This window comes from Felis catus, chromosome C2 (genome assembly GCF_018350175.1).
Source record: "Felis catus isolate Fca126 chromosome C2, F.catus_Fca126_mat1.0, whole genome shotgun sequence".
In the NCBI taxonomy this organism is placed as follows: Eukaryota; Metazoa; Chordata; class Mammalia; order Carnivora; family Felidae; genus Felis; species Felis catus.
This window is the reverse complement of record NC_058376.1, coordinates 5,028,487-5,051,077: the sequence shown is the minus strand read 5'-3', so window position 1 is coordinate 5,051,077 and position 22,591 is coordinate 5,028,487. Positions and strand designations below refer to the sequence as shown.

General features: G+C 50.4%; 1 protein-coding gene and 1 long non-coding RNA gene across 6 annotated transcripts in view; both read right to left on the bottom strand.

The window, feature by feature from the left end:
* Positions 1-13,464, bottom strand: part of DSCAM (DS cell adhesion molecule) — a 706,002-nt gene extending 692,538 nt beyond the window's left edge. For both annotated transcript variants that reach the window (XM_045036594.1, XM_045036595.1), the window contains exon 1: positions 13,330-13,464. In XM_045036594.1, coding sequence (XP_044892529.1) covers positions 13,330-13,372 — 43 coding nt within the window. In that variant the 5' untranslated portion in view covers positions 13,373-13,464. The remainder of the gene's footprint in view (positions 1-13,329) is intronic.
* Positions 13,465-13,515: 51 nt separating this feature from the next.
* On the bottom strand, positions 13,516-19,442 carry LOC102899444. Of its 4 annotated transcripts, none has more exons than XR_006584777.1 (6): positions 19,154-19,442; positions 18,113-18,303; positions 16,518-17,927; positions 16,315-16,410; positions 15,217-15,315; positions 13,516-14,388 (listed from the first exon to the last, which is right to left on the bottom strand). It is a non-coding gene; the product is annotated as an uncharacterized LOC102899444 (long non-coding RNA). The 4 variants fall into 4 exon arrangements; XR_006584776.1 differs by having other exon boundaries at positions 13,517-14,388; positions 18,113-18,212; XR_002162197.3 differs by lacking the exon at positions 16,518-17,927 and having other exon boundaries at positions 13,522-14,388.
* Positions 19,443-22,591: the final 3,149 nt, after the last annotated feature.

Genomic DNA, 22,591 nt, shown 5'->3' with positions numbered 1-22,591 from the left:
AATACGGCTCTCTTCCCACACTCCGGTTGTGTGCACGTTAAGTTCTGATATTTGCTCCAGTTTCCAAGGAGGGAGAGAGGAAGGTGAAACTAATGACAAGAGACTAAATGCAGAAAGCTCCTCCGTTCCCTGCGAATCTGTCTCCACTACGGGAGGCTCACTGCACTGCCCAAAGCGGCTGGGCCACTAGACAGACCAGCCCTAATGATGCTTGTGCTTATGGACAGACACAGATGCTGGGAACCTAGGGGAAAAAAACACTCAACACGTACTACAGGGTGTAATAAATATCTTCTATGAGTTAAGGTGATTTATTCTAATAATAAATCTGAGTCACACGACCTCTCGTTCGTATTTTTTCTAAGGAAAGTGTTTAACCATTTGCAATGACTCGTGAGTCTCCCGCAGGTCATTAAATTTGATGATGGAAATATTTATGCCCTTTCCGGGGGGTGGGGGGGAGGAGAGATCAAGAAAGAGTGACCTAGGCCAACTACAAAATTTTAAAGAGAACAGTCCGTACAAACCGTGCAGGTTGTGAAATCTCCAGATCAGAGAGGGACGAGGAGCTATTTTAGACTGATTCCTTCTTCCAGAAATCCCCGGGGCAGAGCCTGTGACTTCCTAACACAATGCCCCCCTTTTAAAGGAATGGAGAAGTAGGAACCTATTGTTGTAGAGAGACAGGGTCTCCCCTAATTCGTGTAGTTCTGAGTAAGCAGAAATCCCATTTCTTCGGCCTGCTATGTCTTTCATACCGTTTTCTTCTAAAGCAAAGTATCAAAACAGCCGCTCTGAAAGATCATCTCTGTGGTGAATCACAATAAAATCGCCAGAGCATTATAACATCAAACTTGTTTAAGATGCCTAGGAGGAAAAGTTATTTTTAATATTATCTAAAATAAGATCTCAGGACACAAAAGGGTATTTTTTAAGGCTCTGAATTTAGGCCTCTCCCCGGCACACATTCAAGTCTATTTTAGTGCAAAAATCAAGGACACGGTGTTTTGAAAGGATTATCCTGCCGCCAGTAATTGTCCTCGATTTTATCATGCATGTGACAAGGTCTAAAAATGCATATGTGTCCCTATACGCCATTTTTCCTTTTTATGACAACTTAGCATGACAGCACAGGCTTCATGTGATAAATACGGTCAATTTGGGGTCATTTGCCCAAACGGAGGAAGCGGAGACCAAGAGAACCCAAAGAGCAGACGATCCCCAAGTCGTTTATATGTGGCTTTGGAAGGAGCTTGGGCACTGACATTTGAATGAAGGCGCATGTAATGTTCCCAGTTTGGCACCGAAGTAAAACCTCATGCTGCAAACAGATCCATTCTGCTGTCCGGTCTCAATCCACTCTCGCTCATGTCTCAAGACTGCTCAATACAGGGACCCAAACAGTTGCACACTATTGGCCTCTTGCTTGGAGCTGTGGCGCTACATTCAGGTTCCAAAAGGCTTCCCTGCTAGGACCCCAGCTGCCACGAGGGGGTCAGTGTGAGAAAACACAACGGAACCAAGTCCATAAGCAAAGCGCATACCTAGCAATGAACCTGAACAGCCAACGAACTCAATCCGAAAAAATGGCACACATATATAGGCACACATATCCACATTTAGATGCTAACAGAGATTCGATATAGCCATAAATGATTCTCCAGCGACTAGAATGCAAATTAGAAGTGTCCCTGGTGGGATCACACCTCCCCGCATGCAGGTGCTTCCCTGTCACCAGCTTTTACCGCAACTCTCCCTAAACCTGCCCAAATCCCTGTTACCATATGTAGTCAGTGACTACGTAACCCCACACATCCCATCCCCCAAGGAATCACTACTCAGTACAGAGTTCCCCAAGAATTGAGGTCCTCTTGGAATTTCATTGGGTTGGCTTTCTAGCTCGTGTCTGGCCCTCTGTCAAACAGGGGCCGGGAAGCCCCTTGCCCAGTAGGTGTTTTCCAGAGGTGGATTATGGGCCACCTAGAAAAACAATGCAGTTTCCCAAACCATACATTCCCCAGGGCTGCAGAACCAGACTCCCTGGTGGTCGGAGCTGGGAGACCATATCAACTATTATCTGAGGCTTCTGCACAAAGTTGGGGGCCTATAGGGGTGGAGGAGAGATGGCAAAGGTACCCACTGGAAGGAGACCTGAGGAACTTTTCCAACTATGGCCCATTCCCAAAATGGTGCTGGCATTAGAATCACGAGTCACGAGACTCGTGAGGGGAAAAACCCTCCAGGAAATTTCTGTAACTTCTTCCTCCCTGACCCAGCCCACATGGGCACTGAGAACCAACGGCCTTGATCCTTAGCTGAGAAGATCCAGAAGGAGACACGTTAACTAGAACAAGACCCAAGATGTCAACAGACTGCGGCCTGGAGGCAGCCTGTATCCTCCTTCCTCCCCGTCTATTCCTGTTATCTTGACACGGGGGCTGGGGCAGCCCCTTCCTCCATATCCGTGGTCTTCCCATAACCTTTCCTCCCATTGCCTTTAAGCACCTGGTGCTACAGAAGCCTAAAGAAGATCCTCCCACTCCCCTCATCAGCGACAGGGCAAGGGGGAGCAAGAGGGGTCTCTTGTGACCATTAATAACAAGGTGGGTGGCTGTGGCTGGTCATGTGAGACGCCACAAGACACAGAGGAACCACGGATCAAGGTAAGTAGCCACGACAAATACCAACATCACGTGTAGGTCAAAATTTTTCTTCCCGGTTTTCTACGTAAATATCCATCAAGTCTGCTGTAGAACAGTAGCCACCGAAGGCTTAATAGGCATTGATTCTGGTGGATCATAAGACGCACGCACACATCTGGAAATTATTCCCTCTTGCTTTCTGCTCTCACGTCAAGGTACCAGACAGAGTCTGCTAACTTGGGTTCTACCGACCTGAATAATTTACGAAAGAAGGATTCTTTTTCTTAGAATGATTTTTTATGCATTTCTTGTTCACTGGCCACCAGATGGGCAAATGACTCCCCTTTAACCCCGGTGCCCTCTCTCGGTCAAGTTGCCCAGTCGTCTGCAAGAGCCAATTGCCACTGTGGTGGGGGGTCTTCAGCTCACCCCTAAGTCTCACACGCAATATTACCAAGCATTGTTATTTCTACCCTGGCAGCTACAAATCAAGTTATTAAAAATGCTCTATAGCCAATACTGAGAAACAAACACTGTAATGAAGCAGGCTGGGATCTGGGGGTTTTGGGGTCCCGTGGGAACCCAAGATCAAATCAGGCCACCGTGGAGAGAAGAAATGAATCTCGGGTTTCTTGACTGAGAAAAATGTGTTTACTCAGAAGTTTCCACGCTATAACTCAGGTCATTTATGTAGGGAAAAAAAAAAAAAAAAGGAATACAATTTTAAAACACATAGGAATGCGGTGGTTCTCATTATCCTCGGGCTTTGCTTTTGTCTTCGGACATAATCACAGAAATGTTCCCATCACCCTGAAGTTCATGCAGTGAATGGGAATTTCACAAGGTACATCAGTGCTTCGTTCAAGGTTAGGAAGAGGCATGAACGGTGAGGGTCTCCCACCGCCATCGGCCGTTTCACACGGCCCGGTCCCTCCATAAGCATCCTGCCTCTGGGAGGCTCTAGTCTCAGTTTAACGTGATCCTCACGGAGGTCCCATGAGGATGCAGAGGGCACTCGGGGACCCTGAGGTCATCAGGATCTTCACTGGGAGCGTTATCGCCACTGCAGTTTTGCAGAAGTAGCCAATAATTGGAGAATTTGCATAATATAGAAAAAAACTGTAAGCTTTCGCTGCATTTGGGCACAGCGGGCACCAACAAGAATCGCTTAAATTCTGTGTAAAATAAAGCTTAAAGCCATTTCCTGGTTCCTCATCCCAATGATAAAAGAGACAAGGCTCACATCAATCAAAATCGGTAATTAAAGGCTTCGAATCTCTATCACCTCAGCAAATGTGGCCATTATGCAGTCTGGAGACGCTGGTTACAAAATGACCCATTTTACAGAGACTTCTTCACAAGATGAAAGGCAAATGCTTTTCACAGCATCTGGCTCAACGGTAGGTCAGGACGTGGCTTTTGTTCAGATTTACAACCTGTAAACCAGCAGTATTTCCATGCAAATTTAGGAGTTCTCCTCCTTTGGGGCGCCTGGGTGGCTCAGTCGGTTAAGCCTCTGACTTCAGCTCAGGTCACGATCTCGCGGTCCGTGAGTTCGAGCCCCGCGTCAGGCTCTGGGCTGATGGCTCAGAGCCTGGAGCCTGCTTCCGATTCTGTGGCTCCCTCTCTCTCTCTCTCTGCCCTTCCCCCGTTCATGCTCTGTCTCTCTCTGTCTCAAAAATAAATAAACGTTAAAAAAAAAATTAAAAAAAAAAAAAAAAAGAGTTCTCCTCCCAAGGAGGGCACTTGTTGGGATGAGTACTGGGTGTTGCATAGAAGTCATGGATCGCTGCGTTGACTCCTGAAGCCAATACTACACTGTATATTAACTAACTTGAACTTAAATAAGTTTTTTAAAAAGTAAAATAAAGACTTTTTATTTAAAAAAAAAATAAAGAGTTCTACTCCTAATAGAAAGGACAACCCACTTGGGACTAGAAAAACCAAAATGTTACAAGAAACAGATGCAGTCCTAGGAAGGAAGACTATTTCCTTTTTTTTTAACATTTTTTTTTATTTTTTTAATGTTTGTTTATTTTTGAGAGAGAGAGAGAGCACAAGCAGGGAGGGGCAGAGAGAGAGGGAGAGACAGAATCCGAAGCAGGTGCCAGGCTATGAGTGGTCAGCAAAGAGCCTGACACGGGGCTCGAACCCATGAACCATGAGATATGACCTGAGCTGAAGTCAGACGCTTAACTGACTGAGCCACCCAGAGCCCCTTTAACTATTTTTTAATGTTTATTTATTTTTGAGATGGGGGGGAGCAGAGAGAGAGAAAGGGAGACACAGAATCCGAAGCAGGCTCCAGGCTCTGAGCTGTTAGCACAGAGCCCAACGCAGGGCTCGAACTCACAGACTGTGAGATCATGACCTGAGCCGAAGTCAGATGCTTAACCAACTGAGCCACCCTGGCGCCCCCAGGAATTCTTAACAGGAAACTTATACTTACATCATAATTGTTTATTGTTTTATTAAATTTGTTAAATGTTCATTTATTTTTAACAGAGACAGAACGTGCGCAGGGGAGCAGGGGGCAGAGAGAGGGGGAGACACAGAATCCGAAGCAGGCTCCAGGCTCTGAGCTGTCAGCACAGAGCCCCACACGGGGCTCAAACCCACGAACCGCGAGATCATGACCTGGGCCGAAGTCACATGCTTCACCAACTGAGCCACCCAGGCACCCCAAGACTACATCATTTTTTTTTAACCTTTATTTATTTTTGAGACCGAGAGAGACAGAGCATGAATGGGAGAGGGTCAGAGAGAGGGAGACACAGAATCTGAAACAGGCTCCAGGCTCTGAGCTGTCAGCACAGAGCGCGACGCGGGGCTCGAACTCACAGACGGCGAGATCACGACCTGAGCCGAAGTCGAACACTTAACCGACTGAGCCACCCAGGCGCCCCTAGACTACATCATTTTTAAGAGCAGTTGTGTTCTTTCTTTGTCCGGTGACATTTACGCCAATCAGCTGGTGGTGACTTGGCCCGCCCATCTGAACTGACCATTTAGAGGAGTGCACAGCACAATTTAAATCTCCAGAACTTAGGTAACATGGACGAACCTGTGATAATCACAAGACCCTACATCCGAACCTTTCTCTCACTAACTGCTCTGCCACAAACACGCACGCGGACCCAACCCTCTCCCTTTCTGCAGCTGACCATCTGCGAGAGAGGCGACACACGCCGCCCAATGAGTATCTGTGGCCATGCAGCCCGCTCCACATCGTCCCCTTACCCACCCTCCAGACCTACCCAAGCCCAGTTTCCAAGCAGTATATACACTGGCTCCCGCCCCACCCCCCGAATCAGACACAGTCTTAAACCCGCAGAGCATTTCTAGAACATTCTGCAGCATCCGAAGCGGTTTCCCAGTACTTCAGCAAGGGCTGGGATGCCTTTTTTGGTCTCCTCCAAAAATTCTGCACCCTGCTGGGAAGTTAGAGGAAGCCAGCATTCGGTATGGAGGTGATCTCTCACGTTTTCAGCGCTTTCTTTCACTGTCTCAACCACTGCATTTAAAAACGGCTTTCTATAAATAGGACTGCTGGCTCACTCTTAAATCTTACTCACTGTTGTCTGCGTAAAAATAACTTAAATAGGGATGCGAGCAAGATTTATTAATCTCTGTCATTCTGCTGCGCGGGAGACCCTTCCTTCCTCTTACCTCAACAAATATCTTGTCGACCCCGGTTCTCTCCCCTCTGCTGACCTAGGATATACATTTACATAATCCAGGGGGGCTTCAAGACCAAAAATCCGTCCACCTGGATGACTTTTTTTTAAATACTGTAATTACTGATCAACACAGAATACAGATCTCCGGATATCAAAAGATAGTAAATATTGTACACCGTGACACCCAATGTGATTCTTTCGTTTAAACGGAAGTTGAAATTTCAATAATGAATAAAACGTATTCCTTTCATGCTACTTTGAGGAAGCAACCAACTGCTGCAAAATGAGAAAGGAAAAAAAGAGAGATAATGCTGAGAAACTCCGAAATCAGTGGGACGCTTAAGAAAATAATAATGTGACTTTTTTAAGTCAATTAAGGCCTAAGACACTGAGCTTTGTTTTGGTGTCCTGGGTGGCCCTTTGATGAAGAAATGAATTCCCAAGAATCCCGAGGGAAAGTTCTGTGTGGATCTGACGCTTCTGACGGGCTTTCAGGATGCAACAGGGCAGTAAACATCGTATAGGGTTTCTGAATCGTGCACTTAGCAGCATTCGCTTGAGAACAAGGGGGGCCAGTGTGTTTGTAACCTTACTTTCTGTGACACTTGACCCAATCCACACCAGGAAGAGCACCTCAAACAGCTGCATCACCATAGTGACCCCGAGATGGAGTCCCACCGTGTACTCCAGATGTGAATCCACTTCAGTAAAGAGCAGAAAATGCCCGAGACGCATTTCTAGCAAATAAACGCTTCTTCAGCCAGCAGGTCTGTGTGTCAGAACGAGATGGCAGGAGCCAAGGAATCCTCACAGTGGCTTAGGTACCTTTCTCACAATGGTTTAGAGACAGGGGCCCAGAAGGAGCAAAGGAAGGGTGAGGTGGGGACAGGAGAGAAGAATGCAGACAGGAAGGGAGGAGGGAAGGGGAGGAGGGGAGGGAAAGAGGGGAGGAGGGGAGGGGAAGAGGGGAGGAGGGGAGGGGAAGAGGGGAGGGGAAGAGGGGAGGAGGGGAGGGGAAGAGGGGAGGAGGGGAGGGGAAGAGGGGAGGAGGGGAGGGGAAGAAGGGAGGAGGGGAGGAGGGAAGAGGGGAGGAGGGAAGAGGGGAGGAGGGGATGAGGGAGGAGGGGAGGAGGGGAGGGGAAGAGGGGAGGAGGGGAGGGGAAGAGGGGAGGAGGGGAGGGGAAGAGGGGAGGAGGGGAGGGGAAGAGGGGAGGAGGGGAGGGGAAGAGGGGAGGAGGGGAGGGGAAGAGGGGAGGAGGGGAGGGGGGAAGAGGAGGAGGGGAGGAGGGAAGAGGAGGAGGGGAGGAGGGGAGGGGGGAGGGGAGGAGGGAAGGGGAGGAAGGGAGGAGGGAAGAGGAGGAGGGGGGAGGGGAGGGGAGAGGGGAGGGGGGAGGGGAGAGGGGAGGGGGAGGGGAGGGGGGAGGGGAGAGGGGAGGGGGAGGGGGGGAGGGGGAGGGGGAGGGGAGGGGAGGGGGGAGGGGGGAGGGGAGGGGAGGAGGGAAGGGGAGGAGGGCTCTGCCCATCATCTGGGCCTCCTTCCAGTCAGCCAACATCTATTTCCACCCATTCTGTACATACACTCAGCACAGGGTGTCTAAGGGCACACTGGAGCACTGCGTGAGTCTCACCTTCTAGAGAGGACACAGTCACTAGCCACATAAGCAGCAAAGGAATAAAGTTATCTGCTGCCCTAGACACCGTGGAGGGAACGTCCAAGGTTCTATGTTAAATGTAAGGACCGAATCTGGGGGAGGTCTCTGCATCCAGCCCTGCCCAACATCCTGGCCAGAAGCTGTCTGACTTCTGAACCGGAAACCAGTAATCTACCCGCTCCGTGGCACTTCCCTCCTGCCACCTTCGTGGATGGTGTCACCTGCAGAAGGCACCCTGTGGGCTGCACCCACAGAGTACATGTGGGGTTGCTGGAATCTTCCATGCCCACTGTCTTATCTTAACCCATAAACTCAGGGAGGGAAACACAACTCTGAATTTTCTATTTTCAAAACATTAAAGGAAAGAACACAAATCGGGGGGCGGGGGCGACCTGGCTCTCGGGGAGGTGAAGAGTTAATCCTGGTCCAGGTGAACAGGTGCTGCCCAATTTGCCCGCGGGTGGGGGTGAGGGAGCCGGGGGGGGGGGGGGGGGGCGGGGGAGGGAGTTCCTGGCCGCAGAGTCCCGCAGGCAGGGCAGTGAGACAGCCGGACTGCAGAGGAGCGGCAGCATCACCCCTGTCGCCAGCAGCGGGAGGAGAAGCGAGCAGGGCCTCCTGGAATGACATTGGAAGGTCAGCCAATCAGGCGCGGGGCTGCTCCCGGAGCCGCCACCTCCAGGAGGAGACGCACACACGCCTGGGCCGGGCTCCCCCGCCAGTTTGGAAGGGGCTATGCAAATGCACCTTCCTCGCCGTGCACCTTCTAGGTTTCAGGAGAGCGCTGCGAAGGAACGAACGGGGTCTTCCTTTGTAAAAATTGGCAACAAACGCGGCCGGACACCGCCTCCCCGCCACAGCCTGCGCACTGCCCCCGGGCAAGTGCACCGTGCCACGGGGGTCTGGGCACTGGAACCGGAGAAACCGCGGGGTGGAGGGCCTCCGATCGCCACGCACACACGGCAGAGCTTCCCCGGAGGCGGCCGTTTTGCCTGCTCTGCCGAGGAAGGCTGGCTGCAGCAGTCTTGCGAGGTCTGCCGCCCACTAGTGTCCTATGGCGGGGACACAATTGACATGCAGGTACCAGCACCTCTCTCCCTCCCGGGCCTGCCGAGGGAGCCGGTCACCAGGAGCCAGCGTGCACTTCCGCGCGCGCAGCAGCCGAGAAAATGCCCAGACGCGGCGGGTCTGCACGAGAAAGGCCCCAGGGCCCTGCGCGCTCTGCCCGCTGCGCCCCCGCGCACACGCACACCACGCAAACGCTGCCGCTGCCCTGCCTAACCTGACGCTAAATGTATCATTTTCACTGCCTATTCATTATTGATGAGGTACATTCATGATCTCACCCCGAGAATTCAGCTAATTTGGTGAAATTCGGATGCCATCGATTCTGTAAATGCATCCACTGAGAAATCCATTCTTTAATTTGTCAAACAGAAATTTCTAGTCTCCTGCTGTGTTCATAGGTCTCTCCTTATAAAATGACCTTCCCCATCTCTCTCTCTCTCTCTCTCTCTCTCTCTCTCTCTCTCTCTCTCTCTCTCTCGGCCCTCTTACATCGAGTTTCAACGCACATTGCATGGAGTGTCTTCAGGAAAGCCTCACTGCATCCCATCTCAGACATATCAATGATAGAACACTTTGATAGCTACGTGGAGGTCCAGGAATTAGGGATTTTTTTTTTTTTTTTGCTCAACATTTCCCCTACCAGCACCTCTGTATATGGAACCCTTTCCTGCCCAGTGGGCCCCTGATTCCCCCGGGGGCAGCAATGAACTGCCCTCACACCAAAGGGGCATCCAGGAGAGAGTCGAGAAGGATGGGCTGGCATTTATTAAAGGTCTGCATGGCATTTTGTTTTCCTACAGAGGGCATCTGGCAGGGGCACACAGCTTAAGAGACCTAGAAATTTTAGATGAGCTCTGAAATTCTGAGATAGAATTTGAACCTGGTTAATAAAAACAGGGGAAGGAGAGGAGGGCAGGAGGCCCTGAAATTATTCACCTGGCAACACTGTTTACTTACGTCTATTTACCCGAATAAAATAAAAGTCATTTTAAAAAGTCTCAAGGTGCATTTGTACTCACAAAGGCCTGCTCCTAAATTTAAATAAAATGCCCAGTTTGCAGCATGCAATATCCTGTCGAGACGAGCCCGTGATGCCGGGAAGGGGCTGACACCCTACTTTTGTTCTGATGAGCACCTGTCTCTCTCCCAGCACCCACCTCCTGTAATCTCCACGAGCTCTGTGAAAACAGCAAAGCCACAAAGGTCAAGATTCCACGGCTCAGGAAAAGATGCCAGGGACACGTGTGTACATAAAGAGACGCAAAGATACTAGCAAAAAATGTATTCTATGCAATAAATATGCTCACTGTTCCTTATTCAGCTTATCCAGAGGCCTGCTCCTGCTTTTAACAGGAATCTTAAACTACAATGTGCTCTGGGGGGTTAAAACCAAGAGACATTGTGGCCAAGCACAATGCAGTGTGATCCTGTCCTGAACAGAAGGTCTCCGGTATTTCCAGAACGTTGCAGAGCAAGTTGACTGCTTTAAACATGATGACAGCACCTGATCAGGTGAGGTAATTCATTCAAGCGTTTAACCCATGAAGGGACTGCTCGCTCACTTTTATTTTTCACCCAAAATACCGTCTGCAGCCTCTCCAACAACCGTGCTTTCACTAAGAAATACATGTGCACCGCATTACATCAGCGGGAAAAACGCTATTGTCTACTGGTAAAATGCACTGTGGGGTTCTTATGTTGTTAGCACCCCAGACTATCAAACTGCATAATCCTTTACAAATATATTTGTGTAAATCCTGTCAGACATTTTGCTATTTGAGGCCTAGTGGTAATCAGCTTAGGTATTAAAATTCACAGATCTTTTATCACACACATTCAGGAATTTTTCGAAATTAAGGTAGACCAAACTATGATAGTTGTTAAAAAAAAAATCCCTTTTTTTTTTTAAAGTCTCATTCAGATAGATGGGTAGGAACCATTTAATTTCACATTTTTGAAATGTGGTCCTATGAACAGATAGCATTCCAATTTGGACTCTTACTCTATTTTCACATGACTATGTATTTTACGATCCTTTTTGGACAGTATCCATTGAACATCATTCATCGAGAAACTCTTTAAAGCTAATTCCTCCCCCCCCCCCCCCCCCCCCCCCCCCGCCGCCGAATAAAAGAGCCCAAAGCTCTACAGTCAGGCTTTTTTTTTTTTTTTGAATGCTTGGTCATAAAAAGAGAGGGCCATTTTTATATAAGAGTTCCACAGCCTTCTGATAGATAGCGTCAGACCACGTAATACAGCCACATCCAACATTCATTTGCATATGCATCCTTATATTGTGAAATCTACCTGCATTCATTACAGAGCCAATAAGGTGGTCATCAATCAACCCTAAAGGTCTTGAAAAAGGTGTAAGAGGATAATGCTCAAAATGTGCATGCATTTCTTTGCATAGATTTTCCTTGTAGAATATTTGAGGTTTTCCACAATTGTCTCACTATGATTTTCTTATCATTTCAGTATGGAGATCGATTTTTTTAAAAGTCATACGCACGTATAGCATCCCTGCATCAGAGACTGTTCCAGAAATTCTTCCACACTATTTCTGTCACCTCTAACAGTAAAACCGTAAAACAGGTACTGACTGACACTCAGAAGCACAAAGTCGTCTGTCATCCTGAAACACATATTTCCCCACAGGATGGAAACCTTATTTCATCCTATGATCCCGGCCTTTTCCATGAGTCCGGAGAGGTACGCCCTGACAGGTGAGACAGGCCGTCAATGCTCTGAGGCACAGGGACATGTATGTGAGCATTTTTACGTCTTCTCCTGGTTCACATTAGCAGAGCAGCATAAAGGGCCGACTTTCCTGATGCATCAGCACACATTAGCTACAGCAGATCTCTCCCCCAAGGTAAATTCCCAGGAGGCTGCAGGAGAGGGAGAGTGCCCTCTGGGAAAGATGGGGTCATGTCAGAACTTGTTGCAATCCTCTCCTGCTGGGAAACCTCCAAATGAAAGTTGTGCACACTTTGCTGTAGGTTATATTAGAGAGCAAAGCATCATTTCCCTGTTAATTTCAGGAGTGCCTTCTTCTCTACCTGTTCTCAGTCGCCTTTTTTTTTTATTATTAATTTTACAAAGTTTCTTGTGTTTCCTCTGGCCTGTCAGTGGGATGATTTAGACACTATCTAGACAGCACAGAAAATGCACCCGTGCACATCTTTCAAGAAAATCTGAGAGCCTCCCCTTGGCTTCTGGTATTTTCTCACAAGGGCGAGATTTCTTTCTTCCTTCCCACCCCCTCACCCCCACCCCCACCCCCACCCTCTGTCTCTCCTGGGCAGGGGATTCTGCTTAATGGTTTAATTTTCACTGTCAGCAAGTCATACATTTGATGCAGCTTTGTGTCCCAAAATTTGGAACGGCAATTGAAGCTGTAACTACTCCCGGGCAATACCAAATGAGGACAGTTTCCCTTAGTTCCCAAGTGAGAGGAAGCCATTCATACATGTAAGTTCATATTTACACAGCGACAGGCAAACTGAGGTGCAGGCACACTTACTAATTGGGTCTGACTCAGGCAAGAGCAATAGCTTTTCGAATCCCCAGGAAGAAGGCATCTCAAAATGTGACACTGATGGGCGCGAGGAAAGGAACCTCTTTACAATATTCGCTGATGTCATTTGTGCAACTATACAGGTGTTTTTAAAAATTTGTCAACAGCTCAGATGATGTAATGCTGAGGAGTGCATAATTTTACATAAATGACTGTGAGGGATATGTACTACCGAGGGGGGAGGGGGGAGGAAGGACAGATCTTTCTTAAAGGCTTCAGTGCTGCCGGAGACGAATTGTAGCAGATTTAAAGCACATGTTTTCAAAGCTCAAAAAGCTCTAAATGCGAAGCCAGCCCCTCTTAATTGACCCCCCACCTGCCCACACTTGGAATGTCATGTCCCTTTGAGGTTGTAAGGTGTCAAAGTGGCGATCTCCCCTCTCTCCTCCTCTCGCCAAACCTGGTTTATTCTGAATGAGGTAGCTATCTAGCCCTGGAGTTAGCTCGCAGCTGTCACTTTGCTAGGTAAGCTCCTTTAAATGATTACAGAGCAATCCCCCCCACCCCCACCCCCCGGCCTCTCTACATTGCCTCCTCTCCTCCCAAAAGAAATAAAAATAATATTAAAAAAAAAAAAGAAAGAAAGAAACGCATGACAGTTTAAGCACAGATAGGGGGAAGGAGAAGGGAAAGACTTCCCCCATGCATCCGATGCCCCCACACTCCGGTCAATACAAGCAAGGAAATCGACCACAAACCGAAAGGCTCACCATTCGCGAAGCTCTGGAACAAGGAGAGAGCCAGTATCCACATGCCCCTGCTGCTCCCCGGCCTCCCGCGAGCGACGCGCCGGCCTCGCCCCCCGCGCTCCGCCCGGCTCCGCTCGCTCGCCACCTGCCCGGGGGCCGCCGCCCGCCCGCCGCCGCCGCCGCTGCTGCCGAGCCGCCCGGGCACGCGGCGCGGCCGGGCTCCGGGGCGAGGGCTGCGCTCGCCGCGCGCTGCGCTCCTGCACACCTGCTCCCGGGCGCCGCGCCCAACGCTGCGGCCAGAGCGGGCCGGCGGGGCTGCAGCCCAGGTGCGCCGTCAGCTCAGGGGGCCGCCGGCAGGTCGGCAGGTGGACGGAGCCGCAGACGCGGGCGTGAGCTCATCCCGGGCACCCGGCGCCCCGACTGCGCAGCAAGCGGCCTCCCGTGCGCCGGCCCTCAGCCTCCACATCCAGGCAGCAGGCGGGCGGGCAGGCTCATCTTTCCTCTCCCGCGGCCCGAATCGCAGTGAGCCCTCGCTAACCTTCCCTGCCTGGGAGGCGGGCGGGCGGGCGCGGAGCGAGCGAGCGAGCGAGCGAGCGGCGCGGAGGCGAGCGGGGACCCCCTCCCCTGCCTCTGGCCGCTGGGGCGCTCTGCAGTCTTAAAGCAGCAGCGGAGAAGTGGAGCCGGACTGGAGAGGCAGGAGCGACGAGAGCGCAGCCACCACACGGTCACGCACAGTCATCAGGATGCGTTTCTTGGAGGCTTAAATAATCATTTCAACGGCCGATTATTTTTGGTTATTTTCTTGCAGGTTGCTAATAAGACACGGCCGGGGGTGGCTATTCCGGAGGCCTGCCAGCTAGGCAGAGGTGACCATGAGATGTTAGCAGTTTTAGTAAAATGTGCAGCCGGATTCAGATTTCGTATTTACTCTCATAAAAGTCCAGTTCATTTGCCCGGAGGGAAAAGACCGCCTCCAAATCCTTCCTGCTCCTATGATGATCTCGATGGTTTCACGGGCTAATTTTTAATTATCTCAAATACATTGTAGAACACAAACACAGGCAATTCTAATTTTGCTCTCTGGATGGTGCAAAAAAAAAAAAAAAAAAAAGCCTGATTAAAATTGGTGGTAATTTGAGTAATTCCAAACCTACAACCCCTTCCACGTTACTGTGAAAAGCCAGTATGATTATATTTCCTGAGTGTCCTGTATGGTTCTTGAAGTCACAATAGTAAAATAAAAGCCTTACAAGGGACATGCACCCATGTTTCATCACTTTGCAAAAAACAAACAAAACAAGCTGGAATGCACCCCAATTTCGGATCCAAGGTAGAATGCTCAGGGACGGGGCAATCAGGCCTGAGGAGGAGAAGCGTCCCGGGTGGAGGAGGGTGGGCTCATGGGAAACGAGTGGGCCCCACGGTTCCCTCCATATGCAAAAGGAGGGATAAGCACACCTACAACGGCTCGCAAAAGAACAGGAAAAGCAAATGGTGAGGCAGAAACAAAATGGTGCTTTACCAGAGTTGGGCACAAGATGGCCAGGCCCTGTGTGGGAGGAAGGGCCAGCTGAGCCAGTGATGCTGCGCGCTCGCCATTGCTCTGCAGCTGCAGGTGGTCACGTGCTGCCGCCCACTCAGGACCGCAGGCCCAGCCCTGCCCTACCCGGCCCCCGGGTGTCCTCCGGCTTTGCACCCGTGGGGTGCTCACTCACCGGGCTCTCCTCAATGCAGTCCGGGAGGGCAGGGGAGGGCGTGATTTCTGTTCCCACGTCCAGCTCCTCGACCCATTCATTCAGTGCACAGAATGCTAACTGCACAGCGGCCATGTGTGAGGCTCCTCTCCGCCTTCACAGTCAGGCGCTCAGGCACTGGGATCAGACATCAGAGCACCATTTGGCCACTTACCTGAGGTGCGGCTTGTGCCTGGTTATTGTCACGTGCAGAACGAACATTCCCAAGGTTCCTAACTCGTGTGGTTGTGTGTCTCCTTAGCCTGTGTGGTCCCTGTAATAAATCATGGCACGGCTATGGCTGGGGCTGGGATCCCGTGCAAAAGGAAAACGGGGAGTGCCTTTTTCAAAAGGTAAATAATCGCTATTAGAGACTAAAATATGAAACTTTTCCCTTTGTTTCTCAGTCTCTCTCAACCGACCGTGGCGGTTTTTATTTCCTATTTAATGCCTTGCTCCCTCCGGCCTGGGAATGGTCCCCCCGCAAGGGCGTGTGACTCAGCACAGCCCCAGGAGCTCCCATCTACCGCCCTCCACTGGGCCAATGCACTGTGCCCCCAGCAGGGTCCTGCCTTTCCCACAGGCCACTGCCCCGGTGCACAGTAGATAGAAGATTCTCAAGGGGCTTCCGTCTGCAAGCCGGGAAGCACTTGTAGCCGGATCAGGGGCGGTGAGAGTCTGGCCCCGGTCAGGTCACCTGTGGAATGTATCCCGGCAAGGGCAGCCTGGGGCAGGGGCAGTCCCCGCTAGGCCCTCCCCTAAAATACCACGCAACGTGCACGCGCAGCCTCAACACTCCCCGCGTGCCCACCCAAGGCCCCTACCAGGCACACTGAGGGTGACAGCGTCCAGACCTCCTCTTCTCACATTACCCAGAGGGCACTGGCTGGAGGATGAGGTGGGGAGGAGCCTGGTCAAGACCCAGGGCGCCACGGGAGTGAGGGGTGGGTAGGCAAGAACCCCTCCTGCGAAGGTGGCAGGATAGCACGGGAGCCATAAATGCCAAATCAACATAATTGTTCAAAGCAATGGACATTTCAAGATGGCAACTGCAGAGCATTTAACCCCAAGTGCACGTCCTTCTGGGAGGCAGGACCCCAGTGCAAATGCCTGGGATTTGACCCCCAGGAGGCCAATGAAGGGTCTGTGGCGGTCTATCTAACACACCTGCCCCAGATTGACTAGGTTAGTAGTGATGTAGAATAGGCTTAACAGAGCAGCTCTTCCCACAAAGACTTCTAGAACATATTTCAATATAAAAACACACATATACCACAAAACTGTGAGCTCCGTGAATGGAAGCGCCGTTATCTCTCCTGCTTAGGAAGCTGTCCCCGAGGCCTGGCACATGTACACACCCAGGAAACAGCTGTGAAGTTGAATGCAGATCTGTAATGCAGGGAGCAAGCGAAGCCTGCTCCAAGATACGTACACGTTACGCTATGTGGAAATTCAGAAGAGAAAGAGAATACTCACCCTCACCCTTGGAGAAGTCTTTTGGAGGGAAATGGCCATCTAGCTGAGCCTTCCGGTTCCATTAAGATGTCAAGACGCAAAATTGAACCGGGGGAAGGGGGTGCTCTACCCTGATCAAGCAGACACCAGGAACTTGACCAAATACACTTAGGTTTTAACTTGTGTTGTTTCAAAACCCCCTCAGGAGTTCTGCGAGTTCTAAAGGGTGAAACTTGAAAGTGACACCCTGCGGGCGGCCTGACAAGGGGAGGCTGAGGAAACTGACCAGCTGCTTCTGCAGGGTCTGCCCCAGGTGCAATAAACAAGGCAACTTACATGGGAGGCTTGCCCTCCCCTGCATAGAACCCATCTCCCCCTGCCTTCCAGAATCCTAAAAGTTCATAGAGAGGCCTTGAAGAGATCCAGTTCAGTGTACTGGTTGTATCCTTGAAGGTGCTTGGGGGGGCGGGGCAGGTGGAGGGGAAAAGAGCCTCGGGCCAGCCCTCAGTCTACCAGAGGTTGTGTCCTCTCCATAACCTCTCCCAACAATGGAATTCTTTTTTTGTATTCCAACTTAATGTTAACACCTGGCCTCCTGAAAATCAACCTCTGACCTGAGATGAAAGCATTCTGTAAGTTATTGTCTTCCCGTCCCCACCCCTGGCACAAGACAGATAAAAGTATGGAGGCTGCTTTTCGCCCACTTGAATTATGCTAAATAGGCAACAAGGGCCGTGGGGGTGGGGGGCGGCGGCAGCATCTGATTTCATCCTCTGTTTCTCCTCCACGTTCTCTTGCAGGATTGAGAAGAGCGTCTCTCTCTGTGGTGGCATTTGAGCCACGTTCTAAAGGAGGGGCTGGGGTGACACATAGATGGGATGGGTGAGGAGGCACTTGGGGTTACAAATGTCAGCAGTGGCCGCAGTGGGAGGGCTAGCTCCTTTCTGACCAAGGGGGCAAGTAGTTGCCCAATGTGAGCCTGCAGCAGCGTCCTCTGGATGCCCAAACCGGATGACTGAAAGCCACAGAAATGTCTGGTCTCACAGTCCTGGAGGATGGAAGTCCAACATTAAGGTGTGGGCACAGCTCTACTTTGACGCCTGTAGGGGAATCCTTTCTGCCTCTCCCAGCTTCTGGTGGCCGTCAGGCAGTCCTCCCCGTCGTCTGGCTTGTAGGTGCCTCGCGCCAGCCCATAGCTTCATGTGGCCTCGTCCCACTGCGTGACCGTGTCTCTTCTGCTCTTTGTACAAGGACGGCAGTCATACTCATTGAGGGACTCATCCTAATCCAGTATGGGCCCATCTTACTTACATCTGCAACTTGTAATGACCCTGCTTCTAAATACGGTTGCATTCTGAGATACCGGGGGTTAGGGTTTCAGTATATGGTTTGGAGGAGACACAACTGACCCCGTAACAGGACCCAAGAAGCCTGAAATCAAAAAGCAAAAGGCATGGGAAGGGTGTCCCGACAGAAATGGCCATGGACCCCACACCCCTTGCTCGTGCCGTGTGTACCAGAGACCCCCGCGTGGTGCCCAGAGAAGGACTTCAGGCTCTCTGGAGCCTCGATTTCTTCCCTTGGAAAATGAAAATATGCATATATGTTCTTCTTACCTTACAGATTGTCAAGCTGACAAAATGAAGTATGGGAGCTGGTTTGATAGGGGTTACACCGAGCACCGCCACCTACGGTCATTACTGTCTGAGGCCGGACCTGTAGAAACATGCTGAGCAAATTGATGATCCTGGAGGCTGGTACTTCAGTTGAATTGAAATCAGGCACTATTATACTTCCGGTCTGAGAACTGCAAAGGGTAGAGAGGGCCAAGAGTGTCCGGGGGCCGTCCCTTTTTTCCTCCACTGAGCTCATGGACACCTTCCGCAAATACTCAGAGCATGCCTGCTAGTTACAGCAGCTAGAATGGTCCCCGGGAGCTCAGAGAGGAGTCAGTATGGAGTAGGGAGGTAGGGGGCACTAGGCAGCCTCTGGGTTGCTTGAAATGTTCTCTGTGTCTGAGTGGAAGTCACAAGGATACATACACACATAAAAATTCATTAAGCTGTACACCTAAGATTAGTGCACTTACACACTTGACTGTACATTTTTAAAAAATCGTGGCTAAGACACTGTCCCTACTAACCTCACAATTCAATGGGGGATTCGGATAATAGTTACGATAATTTGATGAAATAAACTCTGTAATTGGGGGGTGGCACATTAATTCAGTTAGTCGGTGTGTGTTGGGAACAGTGTGCAGGAAACGAGACAGGAACAGAGGAACTGGTGCGAGAAGAGTTTGGACTTCATCGTGAAGGTGAGCGGAAGCCACTGACATATGGGAAGCAGGAAGTGCGATGATCAGATTTATGCTTTGGAAGCATTCCCTGCTAGGGACGCGGTGGAGAATGGCCAGGGGACTCGAGAAGGTCACAGGATGACAGTCAGAAAGTTAGCCTGAGTCCAGATGGAGAACAACTGAGACCCCATGAGAGCCACGGTACTGGGACGAAGACATTTGCATCCTGTAATATTGGGACACAGTAGGAAGGTGAGACCGTCCAACTCGGAAACACCAGTGATGGCGATGACAGCTGCCGTCACCATCATCGTGGTGGTTATTCAGTGCTGGCATGTCCGGTGCTGTGGATGCTTACCAAATTCAATTCTGCTCTGTGACATAAGTGCCATGACTGTCATTCCCATTCTTCAGCTGGGGGAGCCTCAGCTCAGAAGGGTCCAGAAACATCCAGGTAGGGGCGGAGCTTGAATCCAAGGACAGCCCTCTATGTCTGGTAAGGATCAGTGTCCTCAGAACAGGGAAGAGAGGGCAGGAAGTGGGGACAGAGAGAGGAGAAAGTGGTGAGGGACAGGGAGGAAGTGGTGAGAGGGAGAGAAGGAGGAAGTGGTGATGGAGAGAGAGGAAGTGGTGAGGGAGGAGGAAGGGTGAGGGAGAGAGGGAGGAAGTGGTCAGAGAAAGGGAGGAAGTAGTGAGAGGGAGGGGGGAGTGGTGAGAGAGGGAGGAAGTGGTGAGGGAGAGGGAGGAAGTGGAGACGGAGAGGCAGGAAGTACTGAGGGGGAGGGAGGAAGTGGTGAGGGACAGGGAGGAAGTGGTGACAGAGAAGCAGGAAGTGGTGAGGGACAGGGAGGAAAGGCGAGGGAGAGGAAGGAAGTGGTGACAGAGAAGCAGGAAGTGATGTGAGGGAGAAGGAGGAATTGGTGAGGAAGAGTGGGGGGAAGTGGTAAGAGAGAGGGAGGAAGTGGTGAGGGAAAAGCAGGAAGTGATGAGAACGATAGGGAGGAAGAGGTGCGGGAGAGGGAGGACACTAAGCTGACTCCCGGGATCCATCTGGGTGCCTGTGTGGACAGAGGAGCCGCTGACCAAAAACAGGGACACCACCATCTCTCAGAGGCTTTTCATGGTCCTGTTCTCTTCTACCATCACACCCACCGCTGTAAAGCAGCCAACATGATATTTTACACACACACACACACACACACACACACACACACACACACACACACCAGATCACGGGAAGCTCCGTTCACATCTCTCCATTGCCTTCTGATCTTTCGCTCAGTCCGCACCATGGCTGCAGGCCCTGCGCCCCTCCACTACCACCAACTCCGCCACCTCCACCCTGCTCTGTGCGGTAGGTCTCCTGCTGCCTCCCCACTCCCACCCTGGACATTGGCTCCTGGCCTCTCCTCAAACACAACCAACACGTCCCCACCCTCTCCATAAACACCGTTCCCTCGGCTGCCCACAGAGAGCCTTCCCGACAAGCCCCCAAACCGCAGCATATTCTGCCCTGCGGTATTTACCCTCCATATTTAATTACACACATAGGTATTTATTCCTAGGTACATCCACCCCTGTGATGGCTGGGGCCTGGTCTTTCTCTTCCCTGTCGCAGTCAGCACCCCTACAACAGTGCCCAGCATGTAGTAAGTGCTCAGTGGACATCTGCTGAATGACGACAAAGAAAAGTGGGGTTTCAAGAGAAACCGAACATGAGGAAAGACCCCCCCCAAGGCCTTCGCTACATTTCATCCACCTGCTGGGAGGCAGAGCGGATTAGAAGAATGGGAAGGGACCCCAGATGGAAGGGGGAGAAAGCCTTCTTACACGTCAACTCATCTCAATCTGCGTAAACATTTCATCAAAATAAATCCTTCTTTACTCCCAACCAGGCAGGTGCCTTGCTGATAGCCACTCTAACAAGTTAATTTTCAAATGAAGAGTTCCCGAATCTAGAGATTTGAATTATAAGAAAAGGTCAAAACAGGTTGGTATCAGAGGCGTCTCAGAAGCAGAGAACGTTTCACAGGGAAGCATGGGCCCGTGGGAGCGGGTGCATCATGCAGCCCCGGGCTCAGTGCAGGAGGGCGGCCTGGCCGGGAGGAGGGGAGACGTCAGAGCATGACAGAGTCCACCGGCAGGAGCCCAAGAGCCCTTGCGGCTGAGCCCGTGCAAGTTGGCCTGAGTCCGAAACCAGGGGTTACAAACCACACCCTGGTGAGACTTGAGAAGTTCAACGCTGCTGGCTTTGGGCCTCCCGTCAGGTGGTGCCCCGGCTCTGGACGTGGAGAAGGAATCACACGCGGGGTTAGCCTGTGACTTTGGCATTGTCTGACAGCGACCCAGTGCGGCCCTGAGGGCAGCAGTCGAGGAGGCAGTCCGGGGCCGTCGGGTGATCCCCGTGTCCCCAGCCACAGCTCAGCACACCAGACGGCACTAGACAAGCAAAGGTCTCCTCTCGGTTTACGGGAACCAAAACTGGACATCTTTAGAGGAGTCAAACGGGATACGATAAAATTGGACCCTTCCCTCATTTCGGACATATTTAAATGCTTCATGTGAAAAACTAACCAAAAAATCCCCTCGTTGGAAAGATGAAAAAGAAACGTTTTTGAACCAAGCAATTCAGATAGTAGAATATCCTGGAAAACGTAGTTGTGACCGAGGGGCCAGGGATATACCTGTAAACACGACAGAAAGTCCAGAGGCTATAAAATAAAAGACAGTCGACTGTGAGCATTCATTAAACAGCAAAATATAGCAAAACAACATAGAAGGCAAAGGTGGAGTGAGTTGGGGGCCCTGTCACCACACACAGGACAGCTAATGTCCCAACAGCAACAGAAGACTGAACACTCACCAGTCGATAACAAAAAGACGATCGAGCCAATAGAAAAACGCGTACAGGATTTGAACACAACCATTCACAGAAGACAACACCAGCCAGCGGACCTGAGGGGACGCTCAATCGCGTAAAGAGGCAACAAAATGGAAATTTAAATAACAATCACACATTGCCTCTCACCGCAAAACCCAAAAGTAAGCAGGTGGAATCCTAATGTTGGCGGGGTGCAGGGAGAAAAGGCACTTTCAGATACCGCTGGTGGCGACGCAATGTGTTTGTAGCTTTCTTTATTGTTAACAGATTCTGGCAATATGTATTTAAAAAAAAACAAAACAAAACAAAAATACACTTACCTTCAACTTAGCAATCCTACTCTTGGGAATCTCTCCCATTGAGGTAAAAAATAACCAGTACTTAAAGCTATTTGCACAATGCTATCCACTGAGCATTGTTTGCTGAGACAATAGACAGAAAAAGAAAGAATGAATAAGAGAAAAATCATCTGAGCGCCCATCAGTGAGCGATGCTGTATGAATTTTAGAACATGCAAACATTTGGAACATCACAGTCAAAAAAAAAAATCAGTGATGTGAGGACACTTCCATCACATTTAATTGAGAAAATAAAGATGCAGAGGAATATATAAAATATCTAATTTCATAAATCAAACAATAACAGAAAGCCTATACGTGTGTGTGTGCGCGTGTAAGTGCATATGTGTGTGCAGGCAACTTCGTAAAGGTGGGAAAATGTTGCACACCAGACAGAAACATCTCTTCCCTGACTGGGCTGAGGATGGGAAACGGGGAGAAAGAAGCAAGAAAATCATTGAAAGAAAAAAAGGAAAAGGTTGATTTAGAAAAACCCAGTACAACAACGTATAACATGAGCTCTTTGTGTGAAATCGGTTGCAATGAACGTAACGGTAGTTGTCTGCGTAACAGTAGA